The 22,226-nt window shown below is 42.3% G+C and overlaps 1 protein-coding gene across 3 annotated transcripts in view; it reads left to right on the top strand.

The window, feature by feature from the left end:
• The window catches only part of LOC137368755 (atrial natriuretic peptide receptor 1), a 54,504-nt gene extending 32,808 nt beyond the window's left edge, over positions 1-21,696 (top strand). For all 3 annotated transcript variants that reach the window (XM_068028949.1, XM_068028948.1, XM_068028950.1), the window contains 9 exons: positions 3,961-4,065; positions 4,186-4,305; positions 9,242-9,335; positions 9,930-10,017; positions 14,596-14,735; positions 17,495-17,647; positions 17,811-17,909; positions 20,639-20,730; positions 21,395-21,696. In XM_068028949.1, the coding sequence (XP_067885050.1) occupies positions 3,961-4,065; positions 4,186-4,305; positions 9,242-9,335; positions 9,930-10,017; positions 14,596-14,735; positions 17,495-17,647; positions 17,811-17,909; positions 20,639-20,730; positions 21,395-21,592 (1,089 nt within the window). In that variant the 3' untranslated portion in view covers positions 21,593-21,696. The remainder of the gene's footprint in view (positions 1-3,960; positions 4,066-4,185; positions 4,306-9,241; positions 9,336-9,929; positions 10,018-14,595; positions 14,736-17,494; positions 17,648-17,810; positions 17,910-20,638; positions 20,731-21,394) is intronic.
• The last annotated feature ends 530 nt before the right edge of the window (positions 21,697-22,226 follow it).

Raw genomic sequence — 22,226 nt, 5'->3', positions numbered from 1 at the left:
TGAATCCCACATACATCACATTCTTAGATGTGTGTAATTTTCCTTGTCTCTCTTCAACAGTGTCATCTTGAGGAAAGACTGCACTTTCTCCATAACATGCAGAATAATTTTAGACAATTTATTCAGATTTATTCAGAGAGGGTGGTGGAAGCAAATTCAATCGTCCTATGATCCTGTAGTTTTTTTTTCTTTTTCGGGAAGTATGCCTTTAAGGTGTGCCTTTAAGGCTGTAACAGGATCAGTACTGCTCTAAGGCAACAAGCTCCAAGGACTGAGTCAAAGAAAGCATTCTCATTGCCGTAGGATACAACCACTCAGCACCAAAGACACGAGGCACAGTCAGACAGCTGGACAAGCATATACTGAAGGAAATGAGAGCTCTCTCTCAGTTTATTTAAACCCTATTATACTCTCAGAATTCTGATGTCAAGCCAAATTAATTTCTTAAAAGAAAATAACCAATTCCTTTAACTACTGAACTGTAATTGTTGAAATTCATTGCTGGAAAAGAAGAGCACCAATTCAACTGCTGAACTAGACTACGGTCTGTTCTACTGTTGAAGAACCTTTTTTCTCCCTCATCGGACGTCTCTGAGGACTTCAAGCAACCTTGGACTATTCCACATTTCACTTCAGCAGGAGCATAAATATGCAAGGACTCTAAATTTTCTATGTTAAATGTTGTTTATAACTTAGACAGGTTTGCGTCTGCCTGCAATGAATTTGGCCTAACCATCAGCCTCAAGAAAACGAACATCATGGGGCAGGATGTCAGAAATGCTCCATCCATCAATATTGGCGACCACGCTCTGGAAGTGGTTCAAGAGTTCACCTACCTAGGCTCAACTATCACCAGTAACCTGTCTCTAGATGCAGAAATCAACAAGCGCATGGGTAAGGCTTCCACTGCTATGTTCAGACTGGCCAAGAGAGTGTGGGAAAATGGCGCACTGACACGGAACACAAAAGTCCGAGTGTATCAGGCCTGTGTCCTCAGTACCTTGCTCTACGGCAGCGAGGCCTGGACAACGTATGCCAGCCAAGAGCGACGTCTCAATTCATTCCATCTTCGCTGCCTTCGGAGAATACTTGGCATCAGGTGGCAGGACTATATCTCCAACACAGAAGTCCTTGAAGCGGCCAACATCCCCAGCTTATACACACTACTGAGTCAGCGGCGCTTGAGATGGCTTGGCCATGTGAGCCGCATGGAAGATGGCAGGATCCCCAAAGACACATTGTACAGCGAGCTCGCCACTGGTATCAGACCCACCGGCCGTCCATGTCTCCGTTATAAAGACGTATGCAAACGCGACATGAAATCGTGTGACATTGATCACAAGTCGTGGGAGTCAGTTGCCAGCATTCGCCAGAGCTGGCGGGCAGCCATAAAGACAGGGCTAAATTGTGGCGAGTCGAAGAGACTTAGTAGTTGGCAGGAAAAAAGACAGAGGCGCAAGGGGAGAGCCAACTGTGCAACAGCCCCAACAAACAAATTTCTCTGCAGCACCTGTGGAAGAGCCTGTCACTCCAGAATTGGCCTTTATAGCCACTCCAGGCGCTGCTTCACAAACCACTGACCACCTCCAGGCGCGTATCCATTGTCTCTCGAGATAAGGAGGCCCAAAAGAAGTATTTAAGAATTTAGTTTTTCTAATTAAACAGTTCTTTTGTTGATCTAAACACACCTGATTTGGTTAGCTTCATTCGGGGGATAATAGATGGTACAGTTTAGCTGGGTCTTTCTTTAATGTGGAAAGTTTAAAATGATATGTTAGGCGATCTGTGGAGGGACAGGACTGAATCAACGGTGCATTTCTCCCACCACCATCAGAATTGTATATTTTGATTGGGGGCTTTGTCTTGAGCAGTTGGTCATAACATTAATTGGGGGCTTGTCTGGGATTGAATCATATTTAATTCGGTGGCTCACGTCTGGGATCAGAATCCGACTAATTTGGAGGGCTCGCATTTGGAATCATATTAACCACTCGTCTCTGGGATAACAAATTTAAATTGGAGTCCTGTGTTTGGCATCATATTAATTGCTCTCGCATCTGGGATCATAGCAATTGGAAACTCGATTGTTGGGATCTAAATCTAACCAATTACAAAGAAATTAAAAGAATCAGGTCTGTTATATAATAAGGTACAGTCTCTACCATTTTAATGGCATTAATATTTGCAGCAGAGTTTTGGGAAAGCAGAATGTTTCCCTAAGTGACTTGATAACTTTAACTAAGAACAAACTAAAAGAATTAGCAGTGAAATTGGGGTTGGAATTGAAATCAGGTGCCAGAAAAGCAGAGATAATTGACATAATAGCCAAACATCTGGAATTGGTAGAGGATGATGATGATGCTGATTAGGGGCAATACGAGAAACAGATTGACAGCTGGACCAGCATATACTGAAGGAAATGAGAGCTCTCTCTCTCTCGGTTTATTTAAACCCTATTCATGAGACACTCAGAATTCTGATGTCAAGCCAGATTAATTTCTTAAAAGAAAGTAACCAAATTCCTTTAACTACTGAACTGTAATTGTTGAAATTCATCGCCGGAAAAGGAGACCATCAATTCAACTGTTGAATTAGATTACGGACTGTTCTACTGTTGAAGGACGGTGTGAGAATTTCAAGCAACCTTGGACTATTCCACATTGGAAGATTTCACTTCGGCAGGAGCATAAATATGCAAGGACACTTATTTTTCTATTTTAAATGTTGTTTATATCTTAGTAGTGTTTAAGAATGTAATGTTTCTAATTAAACAATTAATTTGTTGATCTAAAGACACCTGGTTTGGTTCGCCTCATTCGGGGGTTAATAGATGGTACAATTTAGCTGGGTCTTTCTTTAATTTGGAAAGTTTAAAATGATATGTTAGGCGATCTGTGGAAGGACGGGACTGAATCAATGGTGCGTTTCTCCTACCACCATCAGAATCATATATTTTGATTGGGGGCTTTGACTTGAGCGTCGGTCATAACAATAATAACATTCAGAACAGAATTGGATAAATATTTGAAGGGAAAACATTTGCAGGGCTATAGGGAAAGAGCACGGAAATGGAATTAATTGGATAGCTCTACCAAAGATCCGGCACAGGCACGATGGGCTGAATGGCCTCCTTCTGTGCTATATCATTCTATGATTCTATGGTTCTATGATTTACAGCACTCTTCCTCAGATCTTTGGATACAATCTATTAGGCAAACAGTGGAGTCAAAGAGAATCCCTCACAGTATTTCTGCCCCTTATCACTGTTGGAATTAATTGTTTAGAGGCCATCTGGTGTCATTTTTTAAAAGAAAAATCTTCATTCTTTGTTTGCTGAGGCACAGCTTCAAATGTCCACAGATGTCGAGATGTCACAAAAAGCATCAACAGATTTCAACAAACTCTGACACGTGTACGTTAGGCAGTGAGGTGGAAAAATCGTGCAACTTTGCAGAAAGAGAAATGGTTTTGTGCTGATGGTTAGCATCGTCATGGAAACAAGAGGTTTATTTTATTTCAATTTAGAGATACAGCACTGAAACAGGCCCTTCGGCCCACCGAGTCTGTGCTGACCATCAACCACCCATTTATACTAATCCTACATTCCTACCACATCCCCACCTGTCCCTATATTTCCCTACCTATACTAGGGGCAATTTACAATGGCCAATTTACCTATCAACTTGCAAGTCTTTGGCTGTGGGAGGAAACCGGAGCACCCGGCGAAAACCCACACAGACACAGGGAGAACTTGCAAACTCCACACAGGCAGTACCCAGAATCGAACCCGGGTCGCTGGAGCTGTGAGGCTGCCGTGCTAACCACTGCGCCACTGTGCCACCCTAAAGGTTAAGAGAGCTCCTACTGAGCAGTCTGACACTGAGAAAATTGTGACTCGGCTTTTAATCAAAAAAGAGTTCAAGAGTATTTTTAACCCATAGCTTTCCATTAAACTTTTAGAGGGAAGACGGAAATTCTACCGAATGTGGCCGGTGCCCACCTTTACCGGAATTAATAAGTGGGAAATCGGAAAATGCCTGTCCTTGTCCCACCGAATACGTTACGGTAAGGAAGCCTGTACAAACAAGAAACAAGTTCCGAACCAGTACAGGAATTATTAAGCGACTTTGTGAGTAAAATGCACCATTATTTTACAAACCGGGCTGTTCTCTTTTTGCTCCACAGCTGATTAGGAAGTGCCGGGTGCAGAATCCAATGCACCGACCCACATTTGAACAGATAAAGAAGTACCTGCATAAAATTAACCCCAATAAAGTCAGCCCTGTGGATACGATGATGACCCTGGTACTGAGAGAAAATTGGAATTTAAGTATAAATTATTTAAAACAGTACAATCATAATTTATGCAAGTGCCGTTATCCTCCTTAATGGTTTCTGCAAAGTCCAAAATTAAATGTTACATATTATTTTTTAGTTATATAGAATGTACGGCAAAGAAACAGGCCATTCGGCCCATCTGGCCTATGCTGGCGTTTATGCTCCACGTGAGTCTCCTCTCACCTGTCTTCTTCCTTTCACCCCATCAACATATCCTTCTATTTATTTCCCCCTCATGTGTTAATCTACCGTCCACTTTAATGCATCTATACTATTCACCTCAACCACTCCCTGTGGTAGCAGGTTTTACATTCTCACCACTCTCTGGGAAAAGAAGTTTCTCCTGAATTCCTTAATGGACTTAAGTTAATTTGCTCCCCCGTCTTTTTGCTATTTTAATGTTGCACCATTTCAGTTCCAGCCCATAACCGCTCTCCTAAATCAGAAGGTTATGGTCAGTCCAACCTGTGAATGTTGTGTTGCAACTTGACTAATTGACCAAAAATTGCACCTAAGAAACATGGATGGAGAGGCTAGAGAAGCTGGGGTCATTCACCTTAGACCAGAGAAGGATAAGGGGACATTTAGTAGAGTAGGAAGTGTTTAGATAGAGTAGATAGGGAGAAACTGTATCCACTGGGAGAAGGGGACACAAATTAACATTGGAACCAAAGGGGAGTTGAGGAGAATTTTTCTTCCATAGTGAGTTGTTATAATCTGGAATGCACTGCCTGGAAGTGTGGTGGAAGCAGATTCAACAGTAACTTTCAAAAGAGGATTGGATAAATACTTAAAAAGGAAAAATTTGCAGGGCTGGGGGGAAAGAGCAGGAGAATGGGATTAATTGGATAGCTCTATCAAAGAGTTGGTGCAGACATGATAGGTTGAACGGTCTCCTCCTGAGTTGTATCATTCTATGTGCCAATTATCCCTGGGTAAGTGTGTACATCATGTCACTGGCACGCTCCTTCACCCAGTTTCACAATATATCAAAAAGTATGTGCATTGGGCATGCCCCAACTTCTGAACTTGTGGGCTCGCAGGAGAAATAAAAATCACTCATCAATTCCTGACTTGACTTCCAGAGCTAAAGAAGGATTAGATTAGAACATTACAGCGCAGTACAGGCCCTTCGGCCCTCGATGTTGCGCCGATCATCTGACCTACACTATTCCATTTTCATCCATATGTCTATCCAATGACCACTTAAATGCCCTTAAAGTTGGCGAGTCTACTACTGTTGCAGGCAGGGCGTTCCACGCCCCTACTACTCTCTGCGTAAAGAAACTACCTCGGACATCTGTCCTATATCTTTCACCCCTCAACTTAAAGCTATGTCCCCTCGTGTTTGCCATCATCATCCGAGGAAAAAGTCTCTCACTATCCACCCTATCTAACCCTCTGATTATCTTGTATGTCTCTATTAAGTCACCTCTCCTCCTCCTTCTCTCTAACGAAAACAACCCCAAGTCCCTCAGCCTTTCCTCGTAAGACCTTCCTTCCATACCAGGCAACATCCTAGTAAATCTCCTCTGCACCCTTTCCAAAGCTTCCACATCCTTCCTATAATGCGGTGACCAGAACTGCACGCAATACTCAAGGTGCGGCCTCACCAGAGTTTTGTACAGCTGCATCATGACCTCGTGGCTCCGAAACTCGATCCCCCTACTAATAAAAGCTAACACACCATATGCCTTCTTAACAGCCCTATTAACCTGGGTAGCAACTTTCAGGGATTTATGTACCTGGACACCAAGATCTCTCTGACACGAGGGAAGAAACAGTTTCATACACTCACAAGCTTTTCCCTGCCTTTTTGCAAGAAAAATGCAAACAAAGCACTGGGGTTAATTTCGAATGGACTAGAATGGAAAAAGCAGAGAAGTTATGTTAAACTTGTATCAAACCTTGGCTGGACCACACTTGGAGTACTGTGCACAGTTCTGACTTCCATGTTACAAAAAAGAGGCACTGGTGAAGGTGCAAAAAAAAGATTTACAAGAATGATATCAGGACTGAGAGGTTCGTACTATCAGGAATGATTTAGAGGCTGGGGCTGTTTTCTCGAGAACAGAGAAAGGTGAGGGATGACCTGATGGAGGTCTTTCAAATTATCAAGGGATTCGATAGGATAGATGTAGAGAAGTTAGAAACTTGGAACAATTATGGCACAGAATGAGGCCATTCAGCCCTTCATGTCTGTTTCAGCCGAAAGAGTTATCCAGCCCAAACCCACTTGCCACCTCTTAGTTCGTAGCCCTGTAGGTTACAGCACCTCGTGCATTTCCAAATATTTTTAAAATTGTGATGAGGGTTTCTTCCTCTACCACTCTTTCAGACAGTGAGTTCCATTTGTGTTTCTATTTGTGGGGAGACCAAAACTAGGAGCCATAAATACAAGATAGTCACTAACAAATCCGATAAGGAATTCATGCGAAACTTGTGGTTTGAATGTGGAATTCATGACCTTATGGAGTAGTTGTGGTGAATAGCATAGGTGCATTTAAATGGAAGCTAGATGAACACATCAGGAAGAAAGGAATAGAAGGATATTCTGATGGAGATGAAGTAGGGGGTGGGAAGAGACCAATATGGCACATAAAAACTGGCACCAGTTGGGCCAAAAAAACCATAAAAGGTATCACATCATATTCAGATACCAAAAAATCCTATCTAATGGTTGGTAGAAAATAAACAAATTATACACTAAACTTCTTTGCAAGATCGCAAAATACTTATGAATAAGGAAATTAGCTTAATTCATCCATCTAGAAACTGCCCCACTGCAGCTTCCAATTGTTTCCTCAATAACTCCAGGGGTTTTGCTGCTACTACTAAGGAAGGCTAACACAGCAAGGGAATACACAATAAATGGTAGGATGGTGAGAAGTGTAGAGGAACAGAGGGACTCTGGAGTGCATGCTCACAGATCCCTGAAGGTGGCTGGACTGGTAGATAAAGTGGTCAAGAAGGCTTACCGGATACTTGCCTTTATTAGACGAGGCACAGAATATAAGAGCTGGGAGCTTATGCTGGAATTGTATAAGTCACTAGTTAGGCCACAGCTGGAGTACACTGTGCAGTTCTGTTCAACGCACTATAGGAAATATGTGATTGCACTAAAGAGGAGATTTACGAGGATGTTGCATGGACTGTCGAATTTTAGTTATAAGGAAAGATTGGATAGGCTAGTGTTGTTTTCTTCGGAACAGAGGACATAAAGCGGAGACTTACTTGAAGTGTATAAAATTATGAGGAGTCTAGATAGAGTGGATAGGAAGGCCCTATTCCCCTTGGTTGAGGGGTTCATAACCAGGGGGCATAGATTTAGGATAAGAGGTAGAGGTTTAGAGGGGCTTTGGGGGGATTTTATTTTACCCAGAGGGTGGTGAGGATCTGGAACTGCCTGAAAGGGTGGCAGAGGCAGAAATCCTTATAACATTTAGAAAGTACTTGGTTATGCACTTGAAGTGTTGTAAGCCACAAGGCTACAGATCAAGAGCTGGAAAGTGGGATTAGACTGGATGTCTACTTGTCAGCTAGCATGGACAGAATGGGCCAAATGGCCTCCTTTCGCACTGTAAATTTTTATGATTCTATGACCACAGAAAATCTTGGGTTCAAGTCCCACTCAAGGGACCTGAGCAGACAATCCAGACGGGCACTCTAGTGAGGTGCGGGGGATGGCTGCAATGTTGAGGTGCCATGTTCCATATGAGGCATTAACCAGAGCCCCATCTTCCCCCTCAGGTGGATGCATAAAATCCCTTGGGACTTTTTCGAAGAAGGACAGGGAAGTTCTCCCTGGTGTTCTGGCTAATATTTATCCCTCCACCAAGTTCACGTTAACAAAAACAGAATATCTGATCATTATCACATTGCTATTTTTGGGAGCTTGCTGTGTGCAAATTGGCTGCTGAATTTCCTTCATTACAGCACTTGAAAAAACATTTAATTGATTGTAATGCACTTTGCGACATCCTGAGGTCACGAAGGATGTTATATACGTGCAAGCCTTTCTTTGTACTCCATCGGGTACCTATTCCATCTGTTATTCATGTTTAGATTAAATGGACACAAATTGCAAAAGATTGCAGGTAAAATGAGTGCCAGACAGCAGCTAAAGATCCCTTTAATTATTGCTGTAGTGGCCGTCTCCTAACCTCTACCACTCATGCTTCATTGATGGGATAAGGGAATATTTGTGGCAGTGCTAATCGACATTAAAATGGTGCCTGGCCAGGTCCTGACACCATCAGTTGACCCCTGCTTGAATATTTGAATTAGATCCCTGTCTGTTTCCAGCTGAAGCACTGGCTCCTTAAATCATAGTCACAACAACACAAAAGGAGGCCATTCGGCCCATCAAGTCCATGCCGGCTCTCTGTAGAGCAATCCAATCAGCCCCAATACCCTGTTTTATCCCCGTGATTGAAGGTCCTCCAAACAAAATCAGTGGGCGGGACCTCCCGCACTAAATGGGCAAATCCTCTGGCAGTAAGGGGCAGGGTCTCCAGTGGTAAATGGGTGGGGTTTGGCTGTACGTGAGCAGGCTGTACAGTGGTAAGTAGGCGTGGTCTTTGTCAGTAAATGGGCAGGGCCTCTGGCAGTAATTGGCCGGTTCTCTTCCTGGTTTTCATCTTGGCACTGCCCCGTTCACAGGTACATAAATTGTAGGCAATGTCTCGATGGAAATTAGCACAAGCAGGTATTTTAAAAGCAGAAGAACATGAACATGTGTTCAAATTTGGGCTAAATAGAGGTCACCACACCTGGCCCACAGTTCAGGTTGGGAATGTAACTCAGTGTTTATCCCTTACTGTAGTGAAATAAAGAAGTTAGGGCTCATCGTGATCCACTTACACAACTGACTAGCTCTTAACTGATTTATGTCTGTGTTAAGATGGAGAAGTACAGCAAACACCTGGAAATTTTGGTAGCTGAAAGGACGCAAGACCTGGTCCATGAGAAGCAGAAAACGGACCGTCTGCTTTACAGTAAGTCCTGAGGTAGCAACACCTTCAAAAACCCACTCTCATTCTGACAGTTTGATAGAACTATGGTTATTAATTATGATTTTTTAAAAAAAGTCTTCCCTGTTATGCTTCGCTCTGAACAAAACAGATTAAAGGCAAGCCTATAAATTAATGTTGGCCGTGTTAGATGATGAGTGCCTAATGAGGTCTGGTAATATTAATTTATCCATTATTTTAGCAGAAGGCAGAACCTATTTTTAAGCAGGGCAATGAGAATGTGTCAGTATGGTGGCCTTCATCTTATATGTGGGCCATGCTTTGTCAAGACATTGGTTGCAGTGTGGTTAACTATGGAAATATATACTGGGTTTCCTTATATACTGTACGTTGCCTTATATAATGTATGTACAAATCCACCCAACTCTAAGATTTTGGGTGACAGTTGGAACACAATCCTAAATTGTTTTAAATGAAGAGAATGAGAAGATTTATGCTTGGCAAATAGGTTGGGATCTGCCGACCCTCTGGACAACATGAGACGGGGATATTGCTGACAGATTGCACTGCATTTGCATTTAGATTTTGCATTCATCTAAGATATTGTTCCTGTTCTAGGTATGTTGCCAAAACAAGTAGCTGATGACCTAAGGCAAGGAATCATGACTCAAGCTCAGAACTATGCTCACGCAACGATATTCTTCAGGTAAATATAATAACAGCGACTGATATTTATATGGCACCTTTAATGTAATGAAACATCCAAAGTCGCTTCACAGGAGTTGCTAAAACAAAACTGGACACCGAGCCACACAAGGCGATATCTGAAGAGAAAAAATTTGCAGGGCTACGGGGAAAAGGCAGGGGAATGGGACGAGCTGAGTTGCTCTTGCAGCGAGCTGGCACAGAGACAACAGGCTGAATGTGCTGCAATGATTCTATGGGGCAGAAGGCCAACAGCTTGGTCAAAGAGGTAGGTTTTAAGCAGCGTCTTAAAGGAGGAGACAGAGTTAGAGAGACGGAGAAGTTTAGGGAGGGAATTCCAGAGCTTAAGGTCAGGGAGCTGAAGGCACAGCCACCAATGATGGAACAGTTAAAATCCGGGATGCTCAAGAGGCTGAAATTAGATGAGCGTGGATATCTCAGTGGGTTCTAGGATTGGAGGAGATTACAGGGAGGGGGGAGGCCATGGAGGGATTTGAAAACAAGGATGAGAATTTTAAAATCGAGGCATTGCATAAGTGGAGCCAATGTAGGTCAGTAAGCACAGGAGTGATGGGTGAACGGGACTTAGTGCGAGTAAGGACATGGGCGGCAGAGTTTTGGATAACCTCAAGTTTACGGAGGGTGGGAATGTGGGAGGCTGGCCAGGTGTATGTTGGAAAAGCTGGAATATGCACAACGCCTGTGCATTTCCTCAGGCTTCTGGACCAACCCAGTTTGTAAACTGCACTCCAAGTATTTTGACCACACACTGTACCAGCTAAAGAGGACAGAGTATTGTAAAGTGAGAGGTATTCTATTAAAAGAACCAACTTATACCAAGCAGTCTTGAATAGCGAAGTGTCAGCAAGTTATTATGTCTTCTGTCTGAGTGACGGGAAGCATAGCTGTACGAATATATTTGCTACCACTGTCAGCAACTCTTCCTGCTTAGCAAGCGAATGAGCCTGACAATGTCAGAAATGTATTAACCTGGAACTGCGCCCTTGGTGAATGAAAAACAGTTCACCATTTTTTTTTGAGTATTTATTTGGAAACAAACAAAATAAACTAGATTGAATCAAGCCTCACTGTCATGGTGGGAATGTAAAAAGGAGGACTTGTGTCTGTTAACTGAGACTTTTTCATAATATATATTTTATATAAAACAAACAATAGCGAATCAACAGTCTGGTTTATATCTTTCCTGGTTTTCTTCCCATTGGAGAAATGTATAACTGGATGTACTTTGCAATTCACAGGATATCACCCTACCCTATCAAACCCTTTCATTACCTTAAAGACTCTTATTAAGTCTCCTCAGTCTTCTCTTTTCCAGAGAAAAGAGACCCAGCCTATTCAATCTATCCTGATGTGTATAACTTCTCAGTTCTGGCAGCATCCTTGTAAATTATTTCTGCAACTTCGCCAGTTCCTCTACATCCTTTTTATAATATGGAGACCAGAACAGTTCACAATACTCCCTGTGATCTAACCAAGGTTCTATACAGACTTAGCATAACCTCTCCGCTTTTCAATTCTACCTCTCTAGAAATGAACCCCAGTCCTAGTTTGCTTTTTTTTATGGCTTTATTAACCTGCTTTAGTGACTTGTGTATCTGTACCTCTGTTCCTATACCCAATTTAAATACTTAATTTCCTAGGAGAATGTGATGTCCTTATCCTTCCTTCGGAAATGTATTATCTCGAACTTATCCATTTGAAGTTCATTTGCCGATTTCATGCCCATTCTGTAAGTTTATTAATTAATGTCTTCCTGTATTTTGTCGCACTCCTCCTCTGTAATAACTACACCCCACCCCCACCCCCTCCATCACCCAATTTGGAGGGTCGTGTGCAAATTTTGGAATGATACTACTGATTCCAGGGTCTAAATCGTTTATGGCTGCAAATTCTGGGCCATTAACTTCTGATAATACTGCAAAAAGACATTAAAACAAGTAGGGAAAAATTGATCCAATGTGTATTTCACACTGCTTCTCACTTTGTTGTGTTTTCATGTACCAATGCCAGAGGTGGTATATTCACTTCATCGTGAAATGCTAATACTCAGCATATAAATGTAAAATGATGAGCTGTTTGCTAAAGTGTGATTACTGCACTTGTTACAACTAAATGCTGTTGCAATAGAAGTAACTTGTCTAATTAAAGTTAGTCCAGAATTCGTTAGCATGGGGTAGAAGGTTCTGGTAGCAATTAAATGAAAGAACGTTCATCTATTTCACAATCCTTTCACAATCTCAGGACATCCCAAAGTGCCTTACAGCGAGTGAAGTACTTTTTTATGAAGTGTAGTCATCATTGCAATGTAGGAAATGCAGCAGCCAATTTGCACACAGCAAGCTCCCACAAACAGCAATCAGATAATGACCAGAAATTCCGTTTTAGTGACGTTGGTTTATGGATAAATATTGGCCAGGACAACAAGGAGAACTCCCCTGCTCTTCTTGGAATAGTTCCATGGGATCTTTTACATCCAGCTGAGAAGGCAGATGGTTCAACATCTCATCCATTTGGAGAATGTTATAAACATTTCCAGGTATTGGAAGAATTATAACTAAGTGTTGCCGTAAGTGCTGTCCTATTGAGATGGCAACTAATACATGTGTCAAGTGTGGACTTGCCATGTGATACATGATTAACCTGTGATGTATATATGATCTACCAAAATACACTAGCTTTGCAACTCCATCAGAGGACACTAATGTATGAAAGCTTAATGTATATGCATGTAATTTCTTCCTGTGCTATTTAAACCGGTGTCATTAATTTTGTTTAAAATAAATAGGTTAACACAACAGCAATAGCTTGCATTTATATAGCACCTTTAACATAGTAAAACGTCCCAAGGTGCTTCACAGGAGCATTATGAGTAGGGCCCTACCAAAGTCACGGCCGTGAAATCTCGGGTCCTCTGTGAAATCAGCCATTTTGTGAATGTCATGTGTTTTATTCATTGACACAAGGCTTGCCTCGCTGATTGCTGGGAGTCTTTCAAACGTCAGCTGATTAGAATCCAGGACCAGCATGTTCCTGTGAGGAAGAAAGACAAGTTTGGCAAGTTTCGGGAAGCTTGGATAACACGGGATATTGTGAGCCTAGTCAAAAAGAAAAAGGAAGCATTTGTAAGGGCTGGAAGGCTAGGAACAGATGAAGCACTTGAGGAATATAAAGACAGTAGGAAGGAACTGAAGCAAGGAGTTAGGAGGGCGAAAAGGGATCATGAAAAATCATTGGCAAACAGGATTAAGGAAAATCCAATCAGAGTCCACTTGCCAACCAATCAGCACTCTCTTCTCATACAGTATAAATTTGTTGCTTTCCCTTACATTGGTATTCTTACGAATTGTCCTGATGAATGCAAGACAAAAAGCTTCGACAAAATTTCTCCATTTTCAGCAATACTTTAGCAAGTGGAGGGGAGACAACTGCAGTAAAGATATTCAACTGCTGTAACTTCTTCTATTAAGTAGAATGGACCTGCAGTCTTTGGAGTCTAGAATAATGAGAGGTGATCTCATTGAAACATATAACATTCTTAAAGGGCTCAACAGGGTAGATGTTGAGAGGCTGTTTCCCCTGGCCGGGGACTCTGGAATTAGGGGTCATAATCTCAGGATAAGGGGTCAACCATTTAGAATGCGATGAGAAGAAATTTCTTCACTCAGAATTTTGTGAATCTTTCGAATTTTCTATCCCAGAAAGCTGTGGATGCTCAGTCGTTGTGTATTCAAGATTGAGATTGATAGATTTTTGGACTAAGGGAATCAAGGGATATGGGGTTAGGATGGGAAAGTGGAGTTGAAATAGAAGATCGACCATGATCTTATTGAATGGCTGAGCAGGCTCGAGGGGCTGTATGGCCAACACCGGCTCCTACTTCTTATGTCTTTATGTAGTTGTTGTACATGAGCAGCTTCATTTTATTGCTCAGCATATCAGATTATCATGTGTGCCTTGCAGTGAGTTTTGCATAGAATTTTATTTTATTTATTTTTTATTTTGAGATACAGCACTGAGACAGGCCCTTCGACCCACCGAGTCTGTGCCGACCAACAACCACCCATTTATACTAATCCTACATTAATCCCATATTCCCTACCACCTACCTACACTAGGGGCAATTTACAACAGCCAATTTACCTATCACCTGCAAGTCTTTGGCGGTGGGAGGAAACCCAAGCACCCGGCGTAAACCCACGCGGTCACAGGGAGAACTTGCAAACTCCGCACAGGCAGTGCTCAGAATTGAACCTGGGTCCTTGGAGCTGTGAAGTTGTGGTGTTAGCCACTGCGGCGCCCAGCACAGAAACAGGCCATTCGCCCCAACTTGCCTGTGCTGGTGTTTATGCTCCATACAAGTCTCCTCCCACCCCTCTTCATCTCACCCTATAAATATATCTTTTGATTCCTTTCTTTCTCATGTGCTTATCCAGCTTCCCCTTAAATGCACCTATCCAATTATTCTCAAGTACTCCATGTGGTTGTGAGTTCCACATTCTCACTATTCTCTGGTAAAAATGTTTGCATTATATTTATCCTTTTTCTTTTGGCTTCGCAGTGATATTGAAGGTTTCACACAGCTGTCAAGTACGAGTACACCATATCAAGTTGTAGAATTGTTAAACAAATTATACACAACCTTTGATGAAATTATAGACAATTATGACGTCTACAAAGTAGAAACTATAGGAGATGCATGTAAGTATTGCACATAGATTTTTAAAAATCTGAGTATTTAATTGTTTCTTTTGCAACGACTTACATTTATCTAGCTCCTTTAACAGAGTAAAACATTGCAAGGTGCTTCACAGGAGCGAATATTGAACAAAATTTGACACTGAGCCACATAAGGAGACATTAGGACAGATGACCAAAAGCTTGGCCAAAGGGGTAGGTTTTAAAGAGCGACTTAAAGGAGGAAAGAGAGGCAGAGCGGCTTAGGGGGGAAATTCCAGAGCTCAGGACCTAAGCAGCCAATTGTGGCCTAATGAAAATCGGGGATGCAAACAGACCAGCAATTGAGGACCGCAAAAATGTCAGAGTGTTATAGGGGTGAAGGAGTTCACAGAGATAGGGAGGGGTGCAGGGCGGGTCCTTGGAGGGATTCGAAGCCAAGCGTACCATAATAATTGAGAAGACATATTGTTTAAATCTTGAATGTAGGGATGTGTCAGTATAATAGGTTTGCCAACCTTCCAGAATTGTCTTGGAGTCTCCTAGAATTAAAGGCTAATCTGCTGTGAGCAACTAGGGAGAAAAACTTGGGCGGCACAGTGGCGCAGTGGTTAGCACCACAGCCTCACAGCTCCAGCTGGGTACTGCCTGTGTGGAGTTTGCAAGTTCTCCCTGTGTCTGCGTGGGTTTTCTCCGGGTGCTCCGGTTTCCTCCCACAGCCAAAAGACTTGCAGGTTGATAGGTAAATTGGCCATTACAAATTGCCCCTAGTATAGGTAGGTGGTAGGGGAATATAGGAACAGGTGAGGATGTGGTAGGAATATGGGATTAGTGTAGGATTAGTATAAATGGGTGGTTAATGGTCGGTACAGACTCGGTGGGCCGAAGGGCCAGTTTCAGTGCTGTATCTCTAAAAAAAAAAATAGGCCCATTAGAAAAAAAATTGGGTTTTTTTGTTTTTCTTTTAACACTTTTTGTTTATTAATTATGTGACGGAAATCATACCTGCCAAATGGAAACATATTAATTTCGTCATATGGGACACTGCTTGAAACTTTTTTACTGGACATTGCAAATAACTTGTTTAAAAAATCAGAGCTGAGCAGCTGAAAACATGGTTGTACATTTGCATTCTGAGAGGATGGGCTTGCGGAGAGACCTGAATGGAGAGACAATGGGGTGCTCCTTGATTCAATTAGCAAGATTGGTCTGGACAATAGTGATGATCAACCTCCTTTGGCTGTGTAAGAGCCAGAACTCCACCCCTGCCGAGTGTGTCTGGAAAGCTTTGAAATCCAACAACCCTCCAAGAAGCTGCTGTTTCAAATAAAGAGATGGTCACATGACCTACCTGCTGGCCAGACTGGGGCTGTTTGAATTGTGCCTCACAGAAAGGAAACAGACTGCAACTGGACTGGCAGAAGAAAAGTCTTTCTCCCTGTCTCTTCAGTAAAGTCCCAGGGAAGCTATGGTGGCAGATTAAACTTAAGACTACAGACAAAGCCCTCTTCGGCCTTCTGGTACTACAGAAACATGTTCTGGAATTGTGTATAAGGCCCCAGAGAGGACTCTAAGACCTTACATCAAGGGCACGAAAGACTGTATCTGTATTCCATTTATTGCAAGCTCTACTTCAACCTCCCCACCAGTTCTTTCTTCCCCTCTGTATCTATTTGTGTGTGATTCTCGTATGCATGCGAGCATGGTTGCGTTGATATTTTAGTAATTTTAACCGGGTTAGAGTGATAAGGCTAATAAACTTACATCTTTCTTGTTTAAACCTAAGAAAATCTGTCTAATTGGTTCATTTGTAATTGTAATGAGAGTGCAGTGACCAAAGGCTCATTGAGAGGTGCTAAGCTAAAATCACTGTTTTTAAAAGATAAACCCTGTTGCAGCTAAACCAGAGAAGGGGCGAGAGGGGAGCCTGAGACCTCTTCCTCACCTGGTCATAACAGTTATAAAACTATGGGAAATGGGAAAAGAATGTTGTTTGACTGGAAGGAATGGTTAGAGGCAGGAGATTGTTAATTGTATATCAATTGAGTTTAATTAGATGCAGGTGGAGGGCATTAATTGAGGATTCACTTGAACACATATAAAGATAAACTTACTGAAACTGTGTGCTGTTTGAGTTAGGAGGTGTATGCTTGTGATGTTTCAGTCTGTAAATAAATGTTACATTGAGTAGGTTGGCTCCAGTACTATCTTTCATCAACTAGCTTTCTGGAATACAACAGAGGTCATGTGGTGAATCCAGGAATGCGTCCTACAGAGTTGGCAACCCTATGGTAAAGTGGTTAGATTTAAACTTTCGATACAACCAAATGGATCAATATGGCCATACAATCTAGCCAAGAATCAATGACAAATCTAGGGTTAGATTGCTATTTGTTGTTTTCCTGGTGTGGCCCACATGTGGCATAGAATAGTGCCTGGGCCTGCTTCAGGCTGCACATCTAGCAACATTCCAGGCCAACCACCCCCCGCCATCATCCTGTGACCCCCGCCCCTCAAAAAACTGAAGTCCAGATGAAGGTTGGTTGGTGGGGTGAGGTAGTGTGGCAGCCAAAAGAAGTAGCACCTACTCCATCAGAATTTGTCACGCTACATCAGTGGGATGAAAACTGGACACAGAGAGGTTTCAGTCCCATCACTGTCGCTGTGCCTGAACTTTGACCCAAGGAGGAGCTGAATTTCCAAGTTCCCAAGGTTTTCAAAAAGTAAGATTTTAACAAGAAAAGGCTGGAAAGGTACAAAGTACTCTGACTTTTTTTTTGCAGATATGGTAGTTTCAGGAGTGCCAAAAGAAAATGGCATTGGTCATGCGAGTGAGATAGCAAGTATGGCTCTGGATTTGGTTGCTGTGTGTAACACTTTCAAAATTCCACACAAGCCGCAGACAAAACTCAAAATACGGGCTGGAATCCACTCAGGTAATGTAATCCAGACACCAGTAGGTACAGTATGTGTAATAATAACAGAATTAATCGTTCCAATACTCCATTTTCTCATTTTCTTGCACCTTTGTGCGTGTAGCTGCCAATGTATTGCAATGACAATGAATGCTGTTTTTCTTTGTAACACTGGTAACTGCAGGGCCTGTGGTTGCTGGGGTAGTTGGGACAAAGATGCCTCGATACTGCCTATTTGGTGACACCGTAAACACAGCTTCAAGGATGGAGTCAACAAGTCAAGGTAGACTGCATTTTGTGAATATTTGTTTATTCCCCCAAATTGTTCCCAATTAAAATCTTTTTGAAGTCTATTGTGTCCCCTACCAAATTCTAAACATTGGTAATCAGGAAATCGGGCTGTGGCTTCAAGGAGCTCTGCCAGTCTTCTATGTCATTTTACAGCAGGGAAGCAGTGTTTATCCTCCACAGGAGCCCTCTCCCACCCAAATTCACCTTACTCTATCAACGCATCCTGCTATTCCTTTTCCCTCATGCGCTTGTCTAACTTCCTCTTTTTGCATCTATAATACTCGCCTCAACTACTTCCTGTGGTAGGGAGTTCCACATTCTAATATTTCCTGCATTGCAACAGTGGCTATACATCAAAAAGTACTTCATTGGCTTTGGGATTCCAGTGGTCGTGAAAAGTGCTATATATGTGCAAGACTTTCTGGGTAAAGAAGTTTCTCTTGAATTCCCTGTTGGATTTGTTGCTGACTATCTTACATTGATGGCCCCAAGTTTTTGAACTTGCTCCCCCCTCCCACATGTTTAATGCTTTGGGTATGCACAGGCGTTTAGTGGGCAAATATTGAGATCATGTTACTAAAGCAAAATACCTCAGCTGCTGAAAATCTGGAATAAAAACAGAAAATGCTGGAAATACTCAGCAGGTCTGGCAGCATCAGTGGAGAGAGAAACAGAGTTAATATTTCAGGTGAATGATCTGATTCTGATGTCCAGGCCTGGATAATTTAAATAGCTTGAAAAGGTGCCAGCATCAACTTTGCACACCAACAGGAGTTACAAGAGCTGAATCAAAGAAGCTCACATCCTGCATTCTGCCAAAGTTCATGCCTTGGACATCCCTGTTTTATAGTACGCTGTCGATAGTGACACAAGAAGTCCTGGCCAGAATGGAAATTATTGGGTAATAACTTTCCCCCACCCCATGCCTCGAGACTGCACTGTTCAAAAACTGTGTCTTGCAGGCCCCCACCTGCCAAGAATCAGACATATTAATTTTGTCATATGAACATTGATTTTAAACTTGCTGGGAAGAAGAGAAGGCCTGTTACTAGGGCTACCAGACACTTAGCTGAAAAAACATTTGCATACTAACAGACAGTGCTTGTGGAGACAAAATAACCATTTCCTGACACATTCAACCCACAATGGATTTTGATCACCAGACATTGAAGGTGTAAGGAAGAGCATTCCAGAGACAGCTAAGGTGATACAATCCACAAAAGCCAGGACTAGTTAAACCAGCTGGTCACATGACTACCTAGCTGGTCCAGGGTTTTTTGAACTAGCCACAGAGTTTTTGAACTCAAAGTCTGTTTGCTCCTGGAGTGTGAAGACCTCTCCTGTCTGCTCCCATCTCTTTCTCACATGCCTCTGGACCCACTGAGGACACATGAACTTCAAGAGAGAAAAGTCTCCTACATCGAACAAGGTTTAAGAAGAATACTGGGCCCCAACGAAAAGCAAGACCTACCTACAATCAAGGACTTTACAGTGAGCTTGAAGAATAGTAACTAAAACCATCTTCATATATTGCCTCAAACTTTTCCACTTTATTTCTTCTGCTCTTTTCTGTCTCTATCTGTGTGTATTGCCTATGCATGCTAGTGTGGGCACGTTGCATATCCGTAGGCGTTAACCGAATTAGAGTTTAAGTTTAATAAAGTTCAACCTTTTTTCTTTAAACCTAAGAAAACCTGTCTGGCTAGTTTCTTTGCCTTACAATTGGAAAGTGGTGAACAAAGATTCACCAAGGGGGAGCTAAAAAAAACGGTGTATTTAAAATTAAACCCTGTTATGGTAAGACCGGGTGAAGGCTGAGAGGGAACCCTAGACCCCTTTCTGACCTGGTCGTAACACTGAGATTGGTTTTACACACATTATAGATATTATGTAACTCTCCAACACTCCCTGCATTTTGCTAGAGAAATAACCCTGCTTTTATCAGGAGCCTTTGCTGTAGTTTCATTCACGAGTTCTGTCTGCTATAGTTCCCAGAGACTCTTTTTTTTTAATAGACCCTGTAAGCTATTTGCTGTACTGTTATTTCAGTGGACTCTGTTTTCTGTTTGCTGTAAAATAGACTGTTTACTGTGAGTCCTGCCCCCATCTCCAACCCATTGGCTAACATGGTGGCGTCAATACTCATTTTGTCTATAGTATTGTATCATCAGCTCTGTCAACAATTAGACATTCTTTATTACCCGCACTGCTTAAAAAAAGGGAAGGACAACAATAGTAAGCTCAGTGGAAATGGAGAATTGGAAGAGAGGATGCCAAGGGATACACCTCCCGGTTATACCCAAGGTTGTACCATTGCCTGCCAGTAAAATCCTATAGACTAGAAGTCATTGGTGGTAACAGAGACATGCTGCAGGCATCATGGGTGTGGGGCAGGCTTGACAGATCAGCTAATCTTTTCCTGCCCATCATTTTTCTATGTTTGTATGCGTGGAGAGAAGTAATCACTGGTGGAATAAGTAAACAGTAGGAAAATTGGTGGGAAAATGTAAGTTTATAAAACAATCATTTTTTTGAGTCTGGTTGCAGAAATATGTCAGAGATGATGCGAATAGGCAGAATTGAATAGGAAAACATTGCAGAACTAGGAAGAAAGAGTAGGGGCAGTGGGATTAATTGGATCGTTCTTTCAAAGAGCCAGGACAGGCACAGTGGGCTGAATGGCCACTTTCTGCTGAACTGTTTTGTTGCTTATATTTTTAGCATTGAAGATACAGTGTAGTTCCAGCACATATAGTCTACTGGAGCAGTTTGGAGGATACATCTTAATATGTCGTGGCACATTGCAAATAAAGGTATGTGAACCGCACTTACATTATATGCTGAATTTTAGTGGAACAAATGAAAAATAAGTATGATGATGTAAGCAAAATAATTTTTGAATGAATATTTAGCCTTGTCACAGTATCAAATAAAACTTGGGAGTCATAAGTTAATTTAATCCTCTTACCAGGCTAAATAGTTCCATGCTTCAAAGTTATTTTTAATTCACATTCCGGGTTGAGTGCACATATCTCAGCAAAAGCGAATGTAAGCAGAGTCAGGCTTGAGAGCATTTGCTCGGAACGGCTTTCATCCGTGTAATTTAACAACAGCATGAGAAGGGCTGGACAGTCTCAGAGGGGAATCCAAAACTAGGGGCCATCAATATAAGATAGTCATGAATAAATCCAATGGGCAATTTAGGAGAAACTTCGTTACCCAGACAGCAGTGAGAATGCAGAACTCGCTATCACAAGGAGTGATTGAGGCGAATAGCACGGATGTATTTAAGGGACAGCTAGTTAAGTATATGAGGAATAGAAGGATATGCTGATAAAATGAGATGAAGTAGGATGGGAGGAGGCTAATTCGGAGCATAAACACCAGCATGAACTAGTTGGGCTGAATGGCCTGTTTCTATGCAATAAGTTCTGTGTAATTCTTTGTAATCTGCCTTGGACCTTTTGTTATTTGCAGGGAAAGGGTGACATGGTGACTTACTGGCTTGAAGGGAAGAAAAGTTCATTATCAAACACATCAGAGACTACACCAACAAACACATTGCTGAGCAAAGCACGTCCAGAAAACATCACCCCCATCCCAGACTCAGAGAAAGAAAGGTATAGTGTCATTCCTGGGGTGTTGAGCAATGATGTTCAATCAAATTCCCAGTAGCCGACAAATCTATAGTTTAAGACCAGCAAGTAGAAGTCATTTAATATTTTCAGCATTTCAAGTGTTTCATAGACTCTGAGGAGAAGGGTCTTTGACTTTGTGTGCTCAACAGTTCCAAAATAGTTAAATAAAATATCTACAATTAAACAATTTTGTTGTAATTTGCTGCAAGAAGGAAACTTGTAATATTGGAGGCCACGTCATGAAGAAAGACTTGGGCTGGATTTTCTTCTCTCCCCCCCCCCCCCCCCCCCCCCCCCAGGTGTCGGGTTCCCTGGCTGGGGGGCCTGAAGAGGAGGATGAGGGGCTGCGGATGAGACCCGCCATGGACCTCGATGCCGAGAGGGCCCAGCTCGATCCACCCAGCAGTGGCGAGGCTCTGTGGTGGCTCCCCCTGCTGATGGGCAACAGGACCTCAACTAACATATTCAAATCAATAAAATGAATACATTCAAATAGACTTACCTGTGATCTTGAGTGCCGGCTGTGATCTTTGGTGCGGTGGCTGGCTCTCCCATGCCTTCAAATCCCCGTCCAGGGAAATGCAGTGCCACAGTAGTGGGGGGAGCTAAGATTTTCACTGCAGGAAGCGGGAGACAGGGTCAAATAAACACAAATGGGTGTAGGACGGTGG

The sequence above is a fragment of the Heterodontus francisci genome, chromosome 4 (assembly GCF_036365525.1).
Source record: "Heterodontus francisci isolate sHetFra1 chromosome 4, sHetFra1.hap1, whole genome shotgun sequence".
Taxonomy (NCBI): domain Eukaryota; kingdom Metazoa; phylum Chordata; class Chondrichthyes; order Heterodontiformes; family Heterodontidae; genus Heterodontus; species Heterodontus francisci.
This window is presented reverse-complemented; position numbering and strand designations above follow the sequence as displayed.